The sequence below is a fragment of the Equus przewalskii genome, chromosome 10 (genome assembly GCF_037783145.1).
Source record: "Equus przewalskii isolate Varuska chromosome 10, EquPr2, whole genome shotgun sequence".
In the NCBI taxonomy this organism is placed as follows: domain Eukaryota; kingdom Metazoa; phylum Chordata; class Mammalia; order Perissodactyla; family Equidae; genus Equus; species Equus przewalskii.
This window is the reverse complement of record NC_091840.1, coordinates 7211199-7229766: the sequence shown is the minus strand read 5'-3', so window position 1 is coordinate 7229766 and position 18568 is coordinate 7211199. Positions and strand designations below refer to the sequence as shown.

At 49.5% G+C, this 18568-nt stretch overlaps 1 protein-coding gene across 5 annotated transcripts in view; it reads right to left on the bottom strand.

The window, feature by feature from the left end:
- Window positions 1-6390: 6390 nt before the first annotated feature.
- The window catches only part of LOC139073837 (CMRF35-like molecule 5), a 36059-nt gene continuing 23881 nt past the window's right edge, over window positions 6391-18568 (bottom strand). For all 5 annotated transcript variants that reach the window (XM_070560057.1, XM_070560059.1, XM_070560058.1 and 2 more), the window contains 3 exons: window positions 10473-10803; window positions 8849-8945; window positions 6391-7737 (listed from right to left, as the gene is read on the bottom strand). In XM_070560057.1, the coding sequence (XP_070416158.1) occupies window positions 7626-7737; window positions 8849-8945; window positions 10473-10578 (315 nt within the window). In that variant the 5' untranslated portion in view covers window positions 10579-10803 and the 3' untranslated portion in view covers window positions 6391-7625. The remainder of the gene's footprint in view (window positions 7738-8848; window positions 8946-10472; window positions 10804-18568) is intronic.

Below are 18568 nucleotides of genomic sequence, written 5' to 3'. Positions count from 1 at the left end.
GAGTAACCCAGGTGGTCAGGGGAAAGCTCTGAGGAGGCGATGCTCAGGCTGACACCTGAAGGGTGGGACTGAGCCAGCATTTAAAGAGCTAGGGCAGTGGGTCTCAACCGGGGTGATTTCACCCCCCAGGGGACATTGAGCAACATCTGGAGACATTCTTGGTTGTCACAATCGGGGGGAGGGGGGATTTACTGCTGTCATCCGGGGGGCAGAGGCCAAGGATGCTGTTAAGCAACCTACAAGGTGCAGGACAGCCCTCACCACAAAGAATGATCCAGCCCCAAATGTCAGCAGTGCCAAGGCTGAGAAACCCTGAGCTAAGGGAAAGCATTTCAGGCGGAGGAGAAAGCCTTTGATCTGCTCAAAGAAGAGCAAGGAAGCAGTGAGTTGCAGCCTGGCAAGCCGCAGGGAGAGGCTCAACTGGGCCTTGTAAAGGGTGGTAATCAGTTTGAATCTTAAGCCAGAGCAATGGGAAACCACTGAAGCGCTGGGGCAGTGTGTGCTCTGGTTTACATGTTCAAATGATCACTCTGCTGCATGGAGAACGGACCGGACGTGGAAAAAGTCGAAGCAGGAGACGAGTCAGGAGGCTCTGCTGTCATCCAGGGAAGCGATGGTGGTAGCTTGAAATAGTGCTGGACCAAGTGTACAGTCTTGAGGGCTTCTTGGAGGCGGCGCCACCAGGATTTGTGATGGAGTATGTGTGGAGTGGGAGAGGGGGAGGAATCAGAGTGACTCCCAGGTGTTGTCCTGGCAAAACTGGGTGAGCGTCAATTATATTAGTTTGCTTGCGCTCCCGTGACAAAGTACCGTGGACTGTGCGGCTGAAACAGCAGAAGTTAATTTTCTCCTAATTCTGCAGGCTGCAAGGCTGAGATCAAGGGGTCAGCAGAGTTGGTTTCTTCTGAGGCCTCTGTCCACAGCTCGTAGATGGCCATCTCCTCCCTGTGTCTTCACGTGGTCTTCTCTCTGTGTGTGTCTGTGTCCTGATCTCCTCTTATAAGGCCACGAGTCAGATCGGATAGCGGCCCACGCTGAAGACCTCATTTTAACTTAATCATCCCTTTAAAGATGCTCTCTCCAAATACAGCCACATTCTGAGGTCCTGGGGGTTAGAAGTTCAACGCATGAATTTTGGGGGGACGGAACAACTGGTGCCGCTTCCTAAGATGGGAGAAGGGTTTTGGGGTGAGGATGGAATCTAGAATGCCACAGTAGATATAGTAAGCTCCCCATGCCCATCTGATGTCCACGTGGAGACGTCTAGTGGGGATCTGAACAACAGGGCAGACGTCCCAGCACACCTCCTGCTCACCCTGTCAGCGTACTGGAAGATTCCTCATTTTAGTAAAATAACTCCTTTTAGCCCCCAGCCGTCTCCAGCTGTTGTTTCATTTCTCTCTGCTTTCCTTCTCAGAGCTTCTTGTCAAACACTGTCTACACATTCTGATTCCATTTCCGCATCACTCGTTCGCTCTTTAGTCTTTCCCAGCTGTCTTGACAAAGAGTCAACAACCTCCCTTCCAGTCAAATTGAAAAGCAACTTCTTTTTCCGCATCTTACTTGACCTCTCAGCAGTATTTGGTTCAGTCCTTCCTTCTAGATACTTGCTCCTTTCTTTGCTCTCAGACTTTCCTGGTTTTCCTCCGGCTTCACTGTCCTCCTTAATTTCCTTTGCTGCCTTCTTCTCTTCTCGATCTATAAATGTTGCGAGCCTGGCAACAGCCGTTGGCCCTCTCTACTTATCCCTCAGGTATCTCCCCTCCATTCTCACGGCTTTAACTACCAGTAACTACTGTGGACTTCCCAATCTGTCTCCCACTTGGACTCCTGATGGTTCTATTCAGTTCCCCATCCCCAGCGCCTCAATGCCCCCCACTGGGGGTCAGCAGGCTGCACAATCCACAGCATGGCTTATAGGATATGGAAACTCCCATCCCAGGGTCTACCGGCTGCCTAGACCCATTCTGATGTGCCCGTCCCCACCATCGACTATCAGAAGTGCCTGAGTCATGTACATTTCGGGGAAGCTGCCAGGAGGAAGAGGCTTAACACCTAGAAGAGAAGGCTCATCTTATCATGTCTGCCCCAGCACACTAAGGTAGGAAGTGGAAGCTGGGGCAGTCCAAAAATGAGCACAGACAACAGCATTAGTCATGACAGAAATGCAAGTCAAAACCACAGTGAGATACCACTTCACACCCGCTAGGGTGGCTAGAATCAAAAAGTCAGAAAACAAGTCTTGACAAAGATATGGAGAGAGCAGAACATCCGTACACTGCTCACGGGAATGCAAAATGGTATAGCCGTTTTGGAAAACAGTCTGGCAATTTCTTAAATGACTCAACATGGAGTTACCATATGATCCAGCAATTCCACTCTTCCCCATATACAGTACCCAAGAGAAGTGAAAACATATGTCCCAGCAAAACTTGGCCCATAGATGTTTGGTAGCGTTATCTCTGATAGCCAAATGGTAGAAGCAATTCAAATGCCATGCCTATCAGTGATGAATGAATAAACAAGATGTGGTCTTCCCATACAGTGGAATATTACTCAGCGAGAAAGAAATGAAGTACTGGTACATGCCACAACGTGGATGACCCTTGAAAACATGACGCTAAGTGAAGGAAGCCAGTTACAAAAGACCACAGATTATAGATTCCATTCATGTGAAAGTCCAGAATAAGGAAATCTATAGATTCAGAAGCAGTTCAGTGGTTGCTTAGGACTCAGGGCAGTGGTGGGAGGGATGAAGGGATAGATGATAGCTAACATCTGTTGCCAATCTTCCTCTTTTTGCTTGAGGAAGATTGTCCCTGAGCTAACGTCTGTGCCCATCTTCTTCTATTTTGTATGTGTGACGCCGCCACAGCACGGCTTGATGAGCCATGTGTAGGTCCATGCCCAGGATCCGAACCTGCCAACTTGGGGCTGCCGAAGCAGAACACGTGAACCTGGCCACTACACCACCGGGCTGGCCCCCAGGTTTTCTTTTCTTTTTTTTTTTTAAGATTTTATTTTTTTCCTTTTTTCTCCCCAAAGCCCCCCAGTACATAGTTGTATATTCTTCGTTGTGGGTCCTTCTAGTTGTGGCATGTGGGACGCCGCCTCAGCGTGGTTTGACGAGCAGTGCCATGTCCGCTCCCAGGATTCGAACCAACGAAACACTGGGCCACCTGCAGTGGAGCGCACTAACTTAACCACTCGGCCACTTGGCCAGCCCCCCAGGTTTTCTTTTTAAGGTGATGAAAATGCTCGAAGACTGAATCTGTGAATATGCTAAAAACCACTGAATCGCATACTTTAAATGGGTGCATTGCATGGTATGCGAACTATATCTCAATAAAGTTTTTTTTTAAAAGATGAGCACAGACAGTCAAGAGGCTGGCTGGCGGTCAGGAAGTGATGGGGTATCAGCAGCAGGTAGTGAGAGGAGCTGGGTGGGGAGATGGAACGACACGAGTGAGCCGCCTCCCAGTGACAGGTATCTGGACCTCTCCCCACTCTCCTCGCTCGGCAGTAGGTGACCCAAAAGTAGGAGAAAACTTGGAAAGCTCAATGCCCAAATTAGAAGCAAAAAAAATTAGAACCTGCCAATAGGGGCAGTCCCAAGCAAAGGAGGGAGGAAGCAACAGCAAGCCTGAGGTTGCCCATGACTGCTCTTATAACATTCCCTTTTAAAAAACTCCACACACCTCTGGAGAGGCACTCAGGATAAACTTCCATGAAATAAAATTACTAGGTAAAAATGCATTTTGAAAAATAGCAAAATAGGTGAAAACAAAAAAACAGTGGAGACAAATACTGTGAGTTAAAATTTTAAGAAAGTAATGATTGAGCAGAGAATTTTCCCAGGGCTGGTCCAACTCTTGAAAGGACCCACAGAAAGCTCTAATAAGCCATGATCACAGAAGCAGAGCCCCCGGAGCTGAGAGAGGTAATGTCCTCAAACGTGTCTCAAATCCAGACATGAGTGTGTAATGAACACAGAAGTTGCTGGAGGTTTTGAAAGAAAACGAGGAAGCTTTGAAATCTGATTCAGTGGCTTCCCTGCTTTCGAAACTTCGTTAGCTCCCGTTAGTTCCGGTCAAGTCCAGACTCTAGCAGGACACACAGGGCCCGAGCTCTGTCTGTCCTCCAGCCTCTCTCCGTCCTCCACAGCTCACACTGTGTGCTCCAGCCATTCCAAACTATTGCTACTTCCCAAGTAGGAGAGGCTCCCTCGAGTCAGCAAGCCAACACACACTGTCTTCTGACAACGCCCTTCCTGCCTCCCGCCCACCTTCCCCAGATGCCTGGACCCTCTCAGCATCCTCCAAGATGCAGATAAATCCTTCCTTCCCCACCCGGCGCTGGCAGAGTTGACCGCCTGCCTCTGAGCCACCATAGCACCTGGGTTATGTCATTCGGTCGTAAACCTGCCCCAACGTGCTTCTCCGGGTTTTCTGTCTCCACTTTTGCTTTGTTTTGTTTGTCTTTGGAGATTACTCAGGTCCTGTTGGGTTGAGTTAATTGGGCCAGGAAACCCCCTCTCTCTCGCCACTTCTCTATTAGTCCTTCCAGTTCCGTTCCCCGTTCACACTCGCCTGCCCCCAAAGACAGCCCTTCTAATGCCTTTAGCGTATATCCCTGCATCTGTGTGATCATAAGATGCGTGTGCTTGCTTTGCACACATATATTTAAATTTACGTGAGTGGCTTTATGCCTTGGATCTCATTCTGATTTTACTTTTTTCACTCAGCATCGGATTCTTGAGCCCCATCCATGTTGCTGTGTTTTCACAGTTTGTTGTTTTCATCTTCAGCTTGTATTCCAAAGCAGGTGCCAGAGTGTACTGGCCAGTCCCCTCATGTTGGACACCTAGGTTACCCCCGACTGCCTGCCACCATGAACAGTGCCATAACAAATATCCCCTAGTGTGCCCCTTAAGATGTGCATGGGAATTTCTCTGGGATGTACACCCCAGAGCAGGATTGCTGGATCCCAGGATAAACATGTGCTTAACTAGATAGATTGCTCTCCAGAATGGCCACACTTGGCTACTGAGTCTGGTTTCTTGAAGCCAGGGTCTACAACCAGAACTTATCTTATTAAGTGGAATAGAGTTTTCACCAGCTCTTCACAATGTGACTTCCCCTCTTTGATTCTGGCCAGCAGTTTTGCACAGTTTTGTTCAGTCAGGTTAAAAAAAAATGCAGTAATTTCTTGAATCTTACTGAAATCCCTCAGTCCAGACCGTCAAGTGCAGCTTAAGGCCAGTTCCAGCTCCTTTGTTTGACTGCTTAACAGCAACAACCGGGCTGCCTGCCAGCCCTTCGGAGAGCACGCCCCCCCCCCCCCCCACCGTGCTTGGCACGTTGGAGCACCTCTCTAGTTCCCAGCTTCTTCATGAGGATGATAGTGCCCACCTCAGAGGACTGTTGTTAGGGAGAAATGAGATAATTGATGTCATGTGAACATTCTGGGAGTTTAGTTCATTGACTTTGGCCAACAGTCACTGCGTGGCTCCAAGGCTTCCCAGAGATGAGCAAGAACTCAGCTAGACAGACCTACGATGTTAACTCCTTCTTTGCACATTCCTCACATGGGGGCGTGTGAACATCCCTACCCATCTCCGCCTCATGCCCAGACCGGACAACCCTGGCTTCACCAGTGACTTCAACTCACCTCACTGTGACCGACGTTTCTGCGCACCTTCTGCGTGCCATCGCTATGCTAGATCCTGAGGAGGCAGAGTAAAACCCCATTCCTGCTCTCAGGCAGCCCACGAGGTTATAGTTATCTACTGCTGCATAACAAATAACCCCAAAACTTAGCTCAAAACGATGAACATATATCATCCCACAGTAATCTCAGCACAGTTCAGCAGATGCCTCTGCCTAAGGTTTCTCACGGGGCTGTGGTCAGTGTTGGCTGGGGCTGCAACCGCATCTGAAGACTCAGCTGAGGGTGGATCCGCGTCTAAGCTCGTTCATGTGGCTGTTGGCAGGATTCAGTTGCTCACAGACCATTGAACTCAGGGCTGCTCTGGCTGTTGGTCAGATGCCTCCCTCAGTTCCTTGCCACATGGGCCTCTCCATAGGGCAGCTCATAACACGGCATCTGGCTTCCATCACAGCAAACAAGTGAAAGCCAGTAAGACTGAAGACAGTCTTTTTGTAACGTAACAGCAGAAGTGGCATCCTGTTACTTTGCCACACTCTATTTATTGGAAGCTCAGCTCTGACTGGGCTCCCTTTGTAAGCCCCTCAGCCACACATTCCTCAAAGATGGCATGTGAACATCCCCCACTCATCTCCACCTGGTGCCCAGATGGGGTAATCCTGAATTCACCTATAACTTCAACTCATTCTCAGCATGGAAAAGAAAGCTACTTACTCAGGGTGCTAGGAGTGAACAGATTTATTGTCATGCTAATTAACTCATCAAAAGGTGTGAGGACATCTTTCTTCAACTAGAAGGGATATACTAACCAACTAACAGCCTACTGGCACACCTGTCCAGAGGGGCAGTGTCAAGGGTGCCTGCCCTGGAGGAAAGAGACCATGTCACCTAACAGGTGGTTTGCAGTTGGATGCCCAAAGACTCCACCTTGAGTCTCACCTGTTCAATATTTTTACCAACAACTTGGAGGAAGATACAGAAGGCCTGTGTGATTCTTCTGAGGGTCATACAGACCCAGAGGCTGGGGGGTGGGGAGTTAAGAGGAGGAGTAGATGAGGTGTGACCTCTTACCCAGGGCATAAGGACTGAACCAGGAGGGAGAAAGGAACTTCTCCCCAGGCAGAGGGCACTAAGTATGGAGGACAGAGAGGGACAAAGAGAGAGAGGGAGAGGTGAGGGTTCAGTCTGGAGCTGGGTCAAGCCCCTCCAGGCCAGGCCACTGCCCCTCATGCAAGGATCTGAGCCCAGCTCTGATTGTAACTTGTCACAAGGGAACCCTCCACCTAGCATCTACTACACATGGGGGCAGAGCTCTCAGCTGCCCTCTGAGGCAAGGCTTCCATTCTTCAACCCCTTCACTCACTACTGGATGAGTGTTGGCGCTGTGCGTTCAGACAGACAGGGGCTGTGGCCATCTGGGAGCTAACACCACCTTCCCCCATTGTGCCCTGAGTCAAGCAGGAGTCCCAGGAGGCCTGGCTCACTCCTCCCCGGTCCCTCATCTGCCCACCCCTCCCCTCTGCTGCCCTGGACCTGAACCAGCAACTGCAAGGCAGCTCCGTGTGGGAGCCCCTTCTATGTGGCCAGTGCCCTCCACTTATTATCTCAATTTCAAACAAATCCAAGAAACAGTTGATGAGAGCCATCAAACAACCTCTCCTGGGTCCCATAGTAGGTACATGGCATCACCAGAGTTTGAACACACGTCCATCTGAGTCTAGAGCTCATGTCCTTGCACCGTGCCCTAGTATCTGCCAGGCCACCCCAGGAAAGGATCTGGCAAAGATGACTCAGCTCCCAGGCGCAAAAGCCTCTGGTGGGTCTGACTCATTTCCAATTTCACATCCCAGGAAGATGTCAGGGCTGAGTTTAGGCAGAGAGGCCAGGAGCTGTGTCACCAGACAGGGAGTCGCCGGGGTGGGAGACGCAGGTTCTCTGGACCAGGCTGCCCACGGCCCTCAGAGGTGATGCTGAAGGCAGGCCAACCAGATTGCAGCATAGCAGAAGCTCAGGAAGAGGATGACCTTCCGCAGGGCCAGGAACAGGAAGCCCGCTGAGAGCAGGAAGGGCCTGGTGGGAGAGACAGGGTGAGGGAGGAAAAGGCTGCTGCACGGTCGCTCAGGAGGTCCCTCCGTACCCTACCTTTGGGTCTCCAATTCAGGACATGAGTCATGGGCCATCAGCAGCCCCCCACACTGGTTCTGATAAGATGCTCCCCAGAGGCAGGCCTGAGAGGGACAGACAGACAGAAGGAGGAACAGGAGAGAGACAACCTAGCAGTGACAAGGCTGGGAGTTCACTATGTCGGGAGGCCTGGGCTTCGCACTTTCCCTGGTTCACCTCTTGTATTCCTCACAATGACCCTGTGAGGCCGTGCCGTAATTACATTTGTGGCAGGTTATGTTTTCCAAAAAGTGACCACAGCAATATTTCCAGTCCCATGTGCTCTTCCGGAAGCTTGCCACTCCCCTACCAAGTGGTGCTGTGGGACTCCTGAGGTAGGGCGTGTGAAGGGTAAGGAGCCCATCTGGCTCTCTCTCTTGGTACACTTGCCCATGAACCCAGCCGCCATATTGTGAGGAAGCCCAGACGGTATACGGAGGCCACATGTGGAATTCCAGCCAACAGTCTTGGCTGATGCCAGGTGAGCGAACATCCACATGTAAGTAAAGGAGCTTCTAGGTGATTCCAGCCCCCAGCATTTGAGTCTTCCAGCTGAGGTTCTAGAGATCCCGGAGCAGAGACAAACTTCCCAAATATACCCTGTCCGAATTCCTGACCCACAGAATCCGTGAATATCATAAATGATTACATTATGCCACTAAATTTTGGCGTAAAACAGCCATAGGAACTAGAATCGTCTCATTTTATGATGAGGAAACTGAGGCACAGAGAAGCTAAGTAACTTGCCCAGTGTCATCACCCTGCTAGTGAAAAGTGGAGCTGCAGTGGGGACCCAAGCATTGGACACTAACACCCTCACATTTGGAGATGGGCAAGGAGACAGAGCAGAGAACAGAGACAGAGACTGGTACCGGGGGCCTTGGGCTCTAGGTGAGACCTGCAGCAGGTACTAAGGTGTCAAACGAGGGCCAGAGGTTCCCCAGCCTCGGCATCCCCATCAGGAGACTGTCACAGCCAGGACAGTGGGAACTCCCTGTGGGGACTCAGCTTTTCTTACCAGGCAGGAAGGCCGGGGCTGGACACATGGCTGGTCAGAGCCAGGGCTCCCATGCTGGGCGATGTCTCTGTGGTCCTCATTGCTACTGTCACTGAGCCTACAGACCAGGTACAAGTCACTCTCTGTCCCAAGCTCCCAATGGCTCAGAGTCTGCAGTTGTCATGAAACTGCACATCTCACCCTCCCCAAGGGACCCTGGGAAGGGACGGGCAGGGTGGAGAGAGGAGCAGGGCCCTTGAGGGGCTGGGGAGGTGCCAGGGCCAGCCCGGAAAAGCCCAGTATTACTCCCTTTGGAGGCCCCCAGCCCTGTCTCATACGAGGACACACCAGGCAAGGCGTGATGTCTCCTCTGAGGGCTGTAGGAAGGAGAGATCACTCAGGGGGCTCAGCCAGCCCTCCAGGAAGCCCCCCAAGAGGCTTTCATGTGAGGCTCCGGCATGTTCCCACCACCGTGGGGGCTCTGGAAACCCGGCGAGCACCCCAGAGCGCAAGACGCAGAACCTCCCTCTTTCCCTACCCCCACACACAGATCAGGCACATGTCGCAAAATCCGAATGGAGAAATGCTGGTGGGGATTTGTGCATGTTGAGTGGGGGCCCGAGTGAGGGGACTAGTTACATACAGATGTGTTTGTGTTGGGCTGAGAAGGACCAGGAGGCCAGGCCTGGGGAAGCTGTGGAGCAGCGGGGAGGGCAGGGAGGTGACACATCTTAATGCCACCTCCTCAGAGGTGCTCCAGGTACCTGGAGTAGCCCCCTCTCCCCAAAACACCATTTCGCCCCTCCCTTGCCCCCACCCCCATTCCTCTTGCGTTGCTCGGTCATCATCGGCACAGCTGTGAGTGGCCTCAGGTCTATAATGGGCTCTCCTCACCTCACCAGCGTTCCCAAGTGCCTCTGCTCTCTGTCCCTTTCTCTCCTCACCCCCGGCTCCAGGGTCCACATCTGCCATCCCCTCCAAGCCCACTTAGCCATGAGCCTCAGGAGGGCACAGGCTGAGTCTGCCTGCTCCCCTCCAGCCTGCATCGCCAGCCCTGGTCCATGCGAGACAGGCAATAGACGTTCGCAATGACTGAGGGAGAGAACCAAGGGGACAACCTGGAACCTAGACACAAGAAGCTCCCCCATCCCTCCAGCCCTGGAGGTTTGAGTGTCACAGCTTTGATTTGACCTGGATGATTGTACCGATGGCTACTGTCACATAAGTCCCAACAAACCACCAGTGCTGTAATCAGTGCTTTCCATCCATCAACTCATTCAATGCTCGCTCTCACTCTAGAGGCAACGCTGTTATTAATCCCATTTTACTAACGGGAAAACTGAGGCACAAGTCAGCTAAGTAACTCACCCAACTCACACAGCCAGTGAGTGGCAGAGCTGCAAGTTGGACACAGCTTTATGACTGCAGGGCCCAAACTGTCACCCAACACATCCCACCTGTCATGTTTACATGGGCACAGATGCATGCTCTTACCTACGCATGTGCACATGCATGGGTGCATTCCTTGCCCCCCTGGGTAGCCAGTCCTGAGACCAGGGCTTGACCCTCTCTCACCCCTCAGCAAGAAAGCCCGGGTACCCCCGACCTCAGCCCATGCCAGGTGAAGTGGGTGGGGAGGTATTACCTGGAAAAATAGTCACTGCCAGCAGGTCCTGGGGGACACTTATGTCCCTGTCCACCCCACACCAGAAAGTGTCTGCATCTCCCTCTTCCAGGTCCTGCACGATCATGACAAAAGTGCTCCCTGGGTCTGTCTCGGAGGGTCAGTTGGCCTCGCCTCACCTCCTGCCCTGCCGCTTGTGTCATTTCAATGACTCGGACACAGTCTTTCCAGGTGGGTCCTCGACACCAGAACTTTGCGTGCCCCTCCTCTCCCACGCTGTACTGGCACTTCACCACCAGCGTCCCTCCCACTGTAGCATTTAAGATTCTGGGGATGCTCAGAGAGAAATAGCCTGAAAAACACAAACCCACACACCTTCAGCAGGTGCATCCTGGGGCTCCAGCCTCCAACACCACTCCTCGCAGTGACCTGGAATGAACAGACACACCATCCCCCATCCCCGGGTGTCCCCCCACATCTTTACACACTCACCCCTCTACAGGAAACATGCCTAGTTGTACAAACACATGCCTACACAGGCAGCTGTGTTCCCCTCAGTTCTGTGAGCAAAATGCTTCTTCTCTAGGAGACCAGAAAAATTCTCCCTCTGGTAAATTAACCGCCCCCCATGTAACATACACGTACTCATCCTCTCTTAAACCTTTTTTCCACACTCATCTCTCTCTTCAAGCCATTTTGACCCTCCTAAGTCTCTGGAGGTGATATCAGTAGAAATAACCTACCATGGGTGATTTTCACTCCTTTGTGAGCCCATCTGGACCTCTCTCCATCAAGTGGAGGGTGAGAGAAAATTGAGCAAGGATCCAGCACCATCATCATTCTAGTAGCTAATATTGATTGAGAGCTTAGGAAGGACCGGGCACTGTTCTACACTCTTTACAGGTGTTAAGGGGTTTAATCCTCCAGCCTTTGAAGGACTCGTCTATGACTACCCCCACCATGACCGGGCTGCATTAGTCCCCAAGTTAACATGGCATTAGGATGGGTGGGATTTGGAATTGGAACATAGAAGGAGGAAGGGGGAGAGAGAGAGTTCCTCTCAAGTTACAAGACTGAAGCTAGAATACCTGGATTCTGAGAGAGGACCCAACAGTGGGTAATCTGGCCTTCCCTAGGTCGTGGTGGGATGTGTGAGGGACGGAGGATGCTTCCCTTCCAGCCAGGGGAGTTAGGTGGGAGCAGAGACATGGTGGGAAGGGAATAAGAGGCAGCTGGGCATAGGCTGGAGCGTACGTGTTCACCAGCCTTCCGTCAACCCCTTTCTCACCCTGACAAGGACAACACACAGTTCTACACGTAGAAGCCCCTTTTGCAGTTTATGCCTCGAACCATGAAATGGTAGACTTGGTGGGCAACTATCCTGAGGATAATTTTTCCCTTCTCTATTCACAAGGGAGGACATGTGGGAAAATAAAGTAGATAGAACAATACTTGGAATCTTCAGGAAGAGTTTCCCAGCCTCCACGCTTCCTGGATGGATCTCTCCACAGGTTCTCCTTCCTCCTGTCAGCTCCACAGAGTGGACATGCCAGCGTGCAAAGGTCCACTCACCTGGGAGGCAGAGGAGGAGGAAGGCCCTGGAAAGATGCATCTTGTGGCCTCGATGGATCATTCCTTGACTGTTTATCTACAAAAGGAATAAAACTCTAGGCTCTCTTGTTCTCTGGAGATCCCAAACCAAGTTCTTGCTTCTCTCTTTTTGTTCCTCCTTCCATTCCTATTCTTGCTATGACACTGCTTCTTGATTTTTCAAATATAATAGTTCTCGGGACTGGCCCTGTGCCTGAGTGGTTAACTTTGCACGCTCCTCTTCGGTGGCTCAGGGTTTCACTGGTTTGGATCCTGAGCACAGACCTAGCACCACTCATCAGGCCATGCTGAGGCGGCGTCCCACATAGCACAACTAGAAGGACCTACAGCCGGAATATACGACTATATACTGAGCGGCTTTGGGGAGAAGAAGGGAAAAAAAGAAGCTTGGCAACACATGTTAGCCCAGGTGCCAATCTTTAAAAAATAATAATAATAACAATAGTTCTCAAAATGAATAAATAAAGGAAGTTCCCTGGAAAAAATTTTAAAATATGTGTGCTTGCAGATGAGGAGAGAAAACGATAAAAAAATTTCTGAACTTGAGGTATTTGCTAACTAACCTTGAAATAGTAAATGTGGCTGCTGGAAAGGAGCTTCATCTACTCCAGTGTTTTTAAAAGTTTTTTTGACTGAAACCCACAATAAGAAATACATTTTACCTCAGCCCAGAGTTACCACCCATATTTTTGTCTGAAAGAAAAGTCTCATAAAATAATGCTCAGGCTTACTAAATACCACGCACTGGGATGTTTTCTATTCTTTTTTTTTTAAATGCTGGTTGCAACCCCTTGAGTTGATTTTATAACCTAGTAACAGTAATTTGTCATAGCCTACTGACCTAGTCCAATCCCCTCAAGTTAGAGTTGAAGAAACCAAAGTGAAGTAACTCGAACAAAGCCAGCCTGTTTGGTCAGACGCAAAGCCAGGCTAGAACCCACAACCCCACGACTTCAATCAATGCTTTTTCTCTCCCCTTGGCTTACCTCAGTGAGGCAAAACACATTCTTAGTTTGTTGGAGAAATGAACAACTCACCCAGTCAGCCTCTCCCTTCTCTCCCAGGTCACCCTCACCTCTGGCTGAATCGAATCACTCGTTCTTACAAGGCCCCCAGCTAGTCAACTGAAGGCAGATTTCAGAGCTGCAGTTGGTGAAAGTCCAAAGTAATTGCCGCTACTTCACCCCCTCCCTGAGGCTAAGGAAAATTCCCAGCTCAGTGGGATAACAAGTGAGAGTGACAGGCCAACCCTCCATTTTGAAGGCAAAAATATCATAATACTCACAAAGACAGAAAAACCAGTGGCGGCCGCCTTACCTTCTTCCTCCCTAGTCTCTCCTCTACCTTCCCACCGCTCCCCCTGCCTCTCTCTCAGGCTTGAGCAGGTAGTTCTGTCTTCATCCATCTCAAATCCAGGTCAACAGTGCCTCACAGAGCACAGGACCCATGGCTACTAGTCCCAATGTCATACCCCACCCCTGAGTCACCAACTTGCACTGTCAGCTCTGCCCACTCTGGGTATGTTCTGAGGATCAGTGGAGGGTGGGGTGCTCTGGGCAGTGGCGCTTTCAGCACAGCCCTGACCGCTCCCCATCAACTCCTAAACCCATGCCCACACTCAGCTAAGATTACCCAACAGGCAGACTCTGCACGTGCCGAGGGCTCCAGCAAAGTTGCAGCATCAAAAGAGACATAAGAAACAAAATGTTTGCAAATTGTCTCTCTTATAAGGGATTAATATCCAGAATATATAGAGAACTCCTAAAACTCAACAACAAATAACAAACAACCTGATGCAAAAATGGAAAAAGGACTTGAGTAGACCTTTCTCAAAGATATTCAAATGGCCAAGAAGAACATGAAAAGATGCTTAACATCACTAGTCATTAATCATTAGGGAAATGCAAATCAAAACCACAATGAGATATCGCCTCACACCCATTAGGAAGGCTACTACCCAAAAACAGAAAACAAGTGTTGATAGGATGTGGAGAAAGGCAACCCTGGTGCACTGTTGGCAGGAATGTAAAATGGTACAGCTCCTGTGGAAAAAAGTATGGAATTCCTCAAAACATTAAAAACACAACTACCATATGATTCAGTAATTCCACTTCTGGGTACATACCCAAAAGAATTGAAAGCAGAGTCTCAAATAGATATTTGTACACCATGTTCACAGCAGCAATATTCACAAGAGCTAAAATGTGGACCCAAGTGTCCACCAAAGGATGAATGGACAAGCAAAATGTGGTGTATACATATGATGTAATATTATTCGGCCTTAAAAAGGAAGGAAATCCTGCATATAATACAACATGGATGAACCTTGAAGACATTATGCTAAGCGACATAAGCTAGTCACAGAAAGACAAATATTGTATGATTCCACGTATAGTAGGTACTTAGAGTAGTCAAATTCACAGAGACAAAAAGCAGAATGGTGGTTGCCAGGGGCTGTGGAGAGAGGAGAATGGAGAGGTATTATTTAATGGGTATAGAGTTTCAGTTTTACAAGATGAAAAGAGTTATGGGGATGGATGGTGGTGATGGTTGCACAACAATGTGAATGTACTTAATACCACTGAGCTGTACACTTAAAGTGGTAAAGATGATAAATTTTATATGTATATTTTACTACACAGAAAAGAACACTGTGACAAGAGCACGGAGGATGGATTAGAAGATGGTAAGGATGGAAGCAGGAAGACTGTTGGGAGTCCTATGCACCTTTCTGAGCTGATAATTACTAGCCCCGGTATCGGTATCGTGTGGAGGGGACAGTTGGGAGAGATGTGAGAATTAGCAGTACTTGAACGCTGGGCATCTTTTGAATGCAACTGGTAACGATCTTGTGTCTTGGATGGGGGTGGGTGCAATTCATTAAGCTAAAGACACAGACAGAAGAGCAAGTGTTGGGAAAGATAGAATTCAGAGGAAATTTGGACTCAGAGATACACACAGGGAGAACACCATGTGAAGACGAAGGCAGAGATCAGGAATGCCAAAGATGCCAGCAAACCACCAGGAGCCCTCAGAAAGAACCAACCCTGCTCACGTCTTGATCTCGCACTTCTGGCCTCCAGAACTATGAGACAGGACATTTCTGTGGTTTGGGACTCCCAGTTTGTGGGTTATGCTTGGTTTTGGCAGCCCTAGAAAACCCGTACGCTTAGAGAGAGAGAAAGACAATCTCTCCCCAGCACCAGAGGGGAGGGTGGGAATACAGAAAATGTAGGAAACATACAGAAAAGCTTACAAGTGAGAGGACAGCAAGCTGAGGAAGTTTACACCTTGTGAAGGAGAGTCCTCCACTACAAGCAGCAAGAATGAGTTGAAATGGGGAATTGAGGACAATGGTAAAATTTTGGAAAAGCAGCTACGGAGACTGGAAGAGGGAGCTGATCATGGGCATGTCTAAGGATTGCTAAGGGTTGCTGAGGACCCAGTAAATTTGGAGGCTAATGGGGTGGCATTAACTGGCAACGTTATTTAATTTTACCCAGCAGCACTTAGCAGCCCCAGAATAAGACAGGGAAAAATGGGTGGCGGGAGAGATAGAAAAGAGAAAATTTAAAATATGTATAGCAGAAGGACAAGGGGGTTAACATCAAAGATATTGCCAATGCCTAGTTCAAGTGATAAACTTTGAGGTCCAGCCTGGCTAGGGAAGAAAGTAAAGAAAAGAGGTCTTAGGTGAGGCACTGGCCTGGATAAATAATGCTAGCTGCTGTAACAAACAACCCTAAAATCTCAGTGGCTTGATATGATAAAGGGTTACTTCTCACTCACATCATAGACTAAGGAAAGTCAGGCAGATCTCCAAGGCAACTGAAGGATCTAGATTCCTTCTGGCGCGTGATGTCAACCCCTCAACACTTGTCTCTATTGTTACCAGGGAGCATGCGGGGAATTGCGTAGGTGTCTTATGGCCAGGCCTGGAATGGTGAACTGCACTTCCACCCATTTCCAGAAGAACCATGAGACCAAGGCTGTCTAGTGACACGTCCTCAGAAACAAAACACTTGGCCCTTAAAAACATGCATTTCTGTTTCCAGAAGATGAAGTCGACAGTCTTTCCCCTATCCCTCCCACTGACAACTCAACCCTAGATATTACGTGTAAAACAAACATCAGAAGACTCTGGAAGGTGGAGGGAATGTAGATTGGCTGGGATCTTGATCCCAAGGAACAACATAATGGTTGGTGAACACTGTGGGTTTTCTTTCTGCTTCTTATATCCCAGACTTGGAGCTGTCCCAGACGGGAGAAGCCAGCAACAAGGAAACATCAACAGGCACAGGGAAAAAAGCGCCAACAAAGGTCACCTCTCTGTTGCCAAAGAGCTAGGAAAGAGTCAGTCTAGCAAAACAGAAGCTTGGAAAATAACTTCCCTACCCTAGCCAAACCACAGAGAAAATGGTAGCCCCACCCACTCATGCCAGCGAAGGCAGAGCAGGGCGCCTAGACTTCCACCCACCAGGCTGTAACGAGACACCCCAACCCCCTGCCAGGGTGGAATAGGAGCAGGCTGAGTAGGGAGCCAGGACTTTTGTCCCCACCAAGCAATAGCAAGGCATCCCCACTCCGATGTGTCAGTGGAGACCACGTGCAGGGCCAGGACTGCCCCCCTTGGCAGTAATGAGGAGCTCGACTCCTTCCCTGCTGGGGTGGTGTCAGTCTAGGCCACAAGGGGAGTAGTTATGAGGATATAATCAGTGGAGAGCCAGAAATAACACCCTCACGCATCAGGGCTCAGAAAGCCTGCCTGGGAGGGCCTTTCAAGGCTGGGTCACCTCACCCTCTGTATTTCCACAGTCCCCCATACATTTCCAGCATGAACTTGGGTGTCTTTGAATTGCGGGTGGAATTATCTGCAGCCCACACTGCACTGGGCAGAGCTGTGCCTTGCTCCCTCTTGCATCTCCAGGACCGGCCCAATAGCTGAGGCTCAGTAGGGCTTAATGAGAGTAAACTGAAGGAAGAAAAGGAGGGAGGGGAGAGAACGCCCTGGAGAGGGCTTTGGAGAGATAAAAGAATGCTCTGCCAGTGAGATAGAACGTTTTGCATTAACCAAGCAACACATTAAAATGAAGGAAGTTGAAAATAGAGCTCAACAGCAATTTTGAGCCTCAAATAATGAATTCACGGAAAAAAACCTCTCACTCTATCGTGACTAGTAAGCTTAGCTCAGCATGATAAGGCCCTCCCACAAGAAAAAAAAGCCCCCGGGAAGACTTCCAGTGTGTGAATTTCTTCAACACCTGCTTTCCCAGGATTTCTTGGAAAAGTATTCATTTCAGAGGATCACGAAAATTAGATTTTATACATAAAATGTGTTTTTCCAATAATTTGAAATCAGTTTAGATGCTGCTGTATTTTTTACATAAAACTTCATCTTTATTCAAAGAAATTCTATATTCAAAGAAAGCCATCAGTAAGTATCAAAGTTATTTCTTTCTCGCTATAACACAAAGAAACCATTTACTAACGTGAGCATGACTCACAAGAAGCTTTCTTAGAGGCAAAAAGGGACCCACAGGGTCATTTACGCCGACCCTGCCATTTTACAGATGTGGGGACCAACCTAGAGAAGTGAGTGATTGCGCCCAAGGTCACCCCACTGGATGGTTGTGGGGCCAGGAGCGCATCTAGGTCTGCGGATTTCCAGTCTTGCCACTGCAATCTCTTGTCTAAAAGGCAGGTTATTAAAGGCGAAAGGGGAGACCGTTAGCTCTCACAACACACCCATCAATGGGCATGAGAAAAGGAAGATGTGGTCACCCTAACCAGCCCTAGCATTTCTCCAGAGAAGACAGGAAATGGGGACAGGAGTTACAGAAAGAGAAGCTGTTATTTAGGGACAAAGAGAATGTGCACATGCGTGGACGTGTTGTCATGGGCTGAATCGTGCACCCTCCAAACTCGCATGTAGAATTCCTAACCCCCAGGACCTCAGAATGTGACTGTCTTTGGAGATAGAGTCTTTAAAGAGGTGATTAAGCTAAAATGACGTCGAGGCCGGCCCGCTGGCGCAGCGGTTAAGTTTGCACGTTCTGCTTCAGCAGCCCAGGTTTCGCTGGTTCAGAGCCCGGGTGCAGACATGGCACTACCTGGCAAGCCACGCTGTGGCAGGCATCCCACATATAAGGTAGAGGAAGATGGGCATGGATGTTAGCTCAGGGCCAGTCTTCCTCAGCAAAAAGAGGAGGATTGGCAGCAGTTAGCTCAGGGCTAATCTTCCTCAAAAAAAAAACAAAAAGGAAAATGACATCATTAGAGTGGGCCCTAATCCAATCTGATTGGGATCCTTATAAAAGGGGATTAGGACACAGACACACACAGAAGGACAACCATGTGAAGACACAGTGGGAAGATGGCCGTCTACAAGCCAAGGAGAGAGGCCTCAGAAGAAACCAACCCTGTCCACACCTGGCTCTTGGACTTCCAGCCTCCAGAACTGTGAGAAATAAATGCTCGTTGTTTATCAGCCGCCCAGCCCGTGGTGC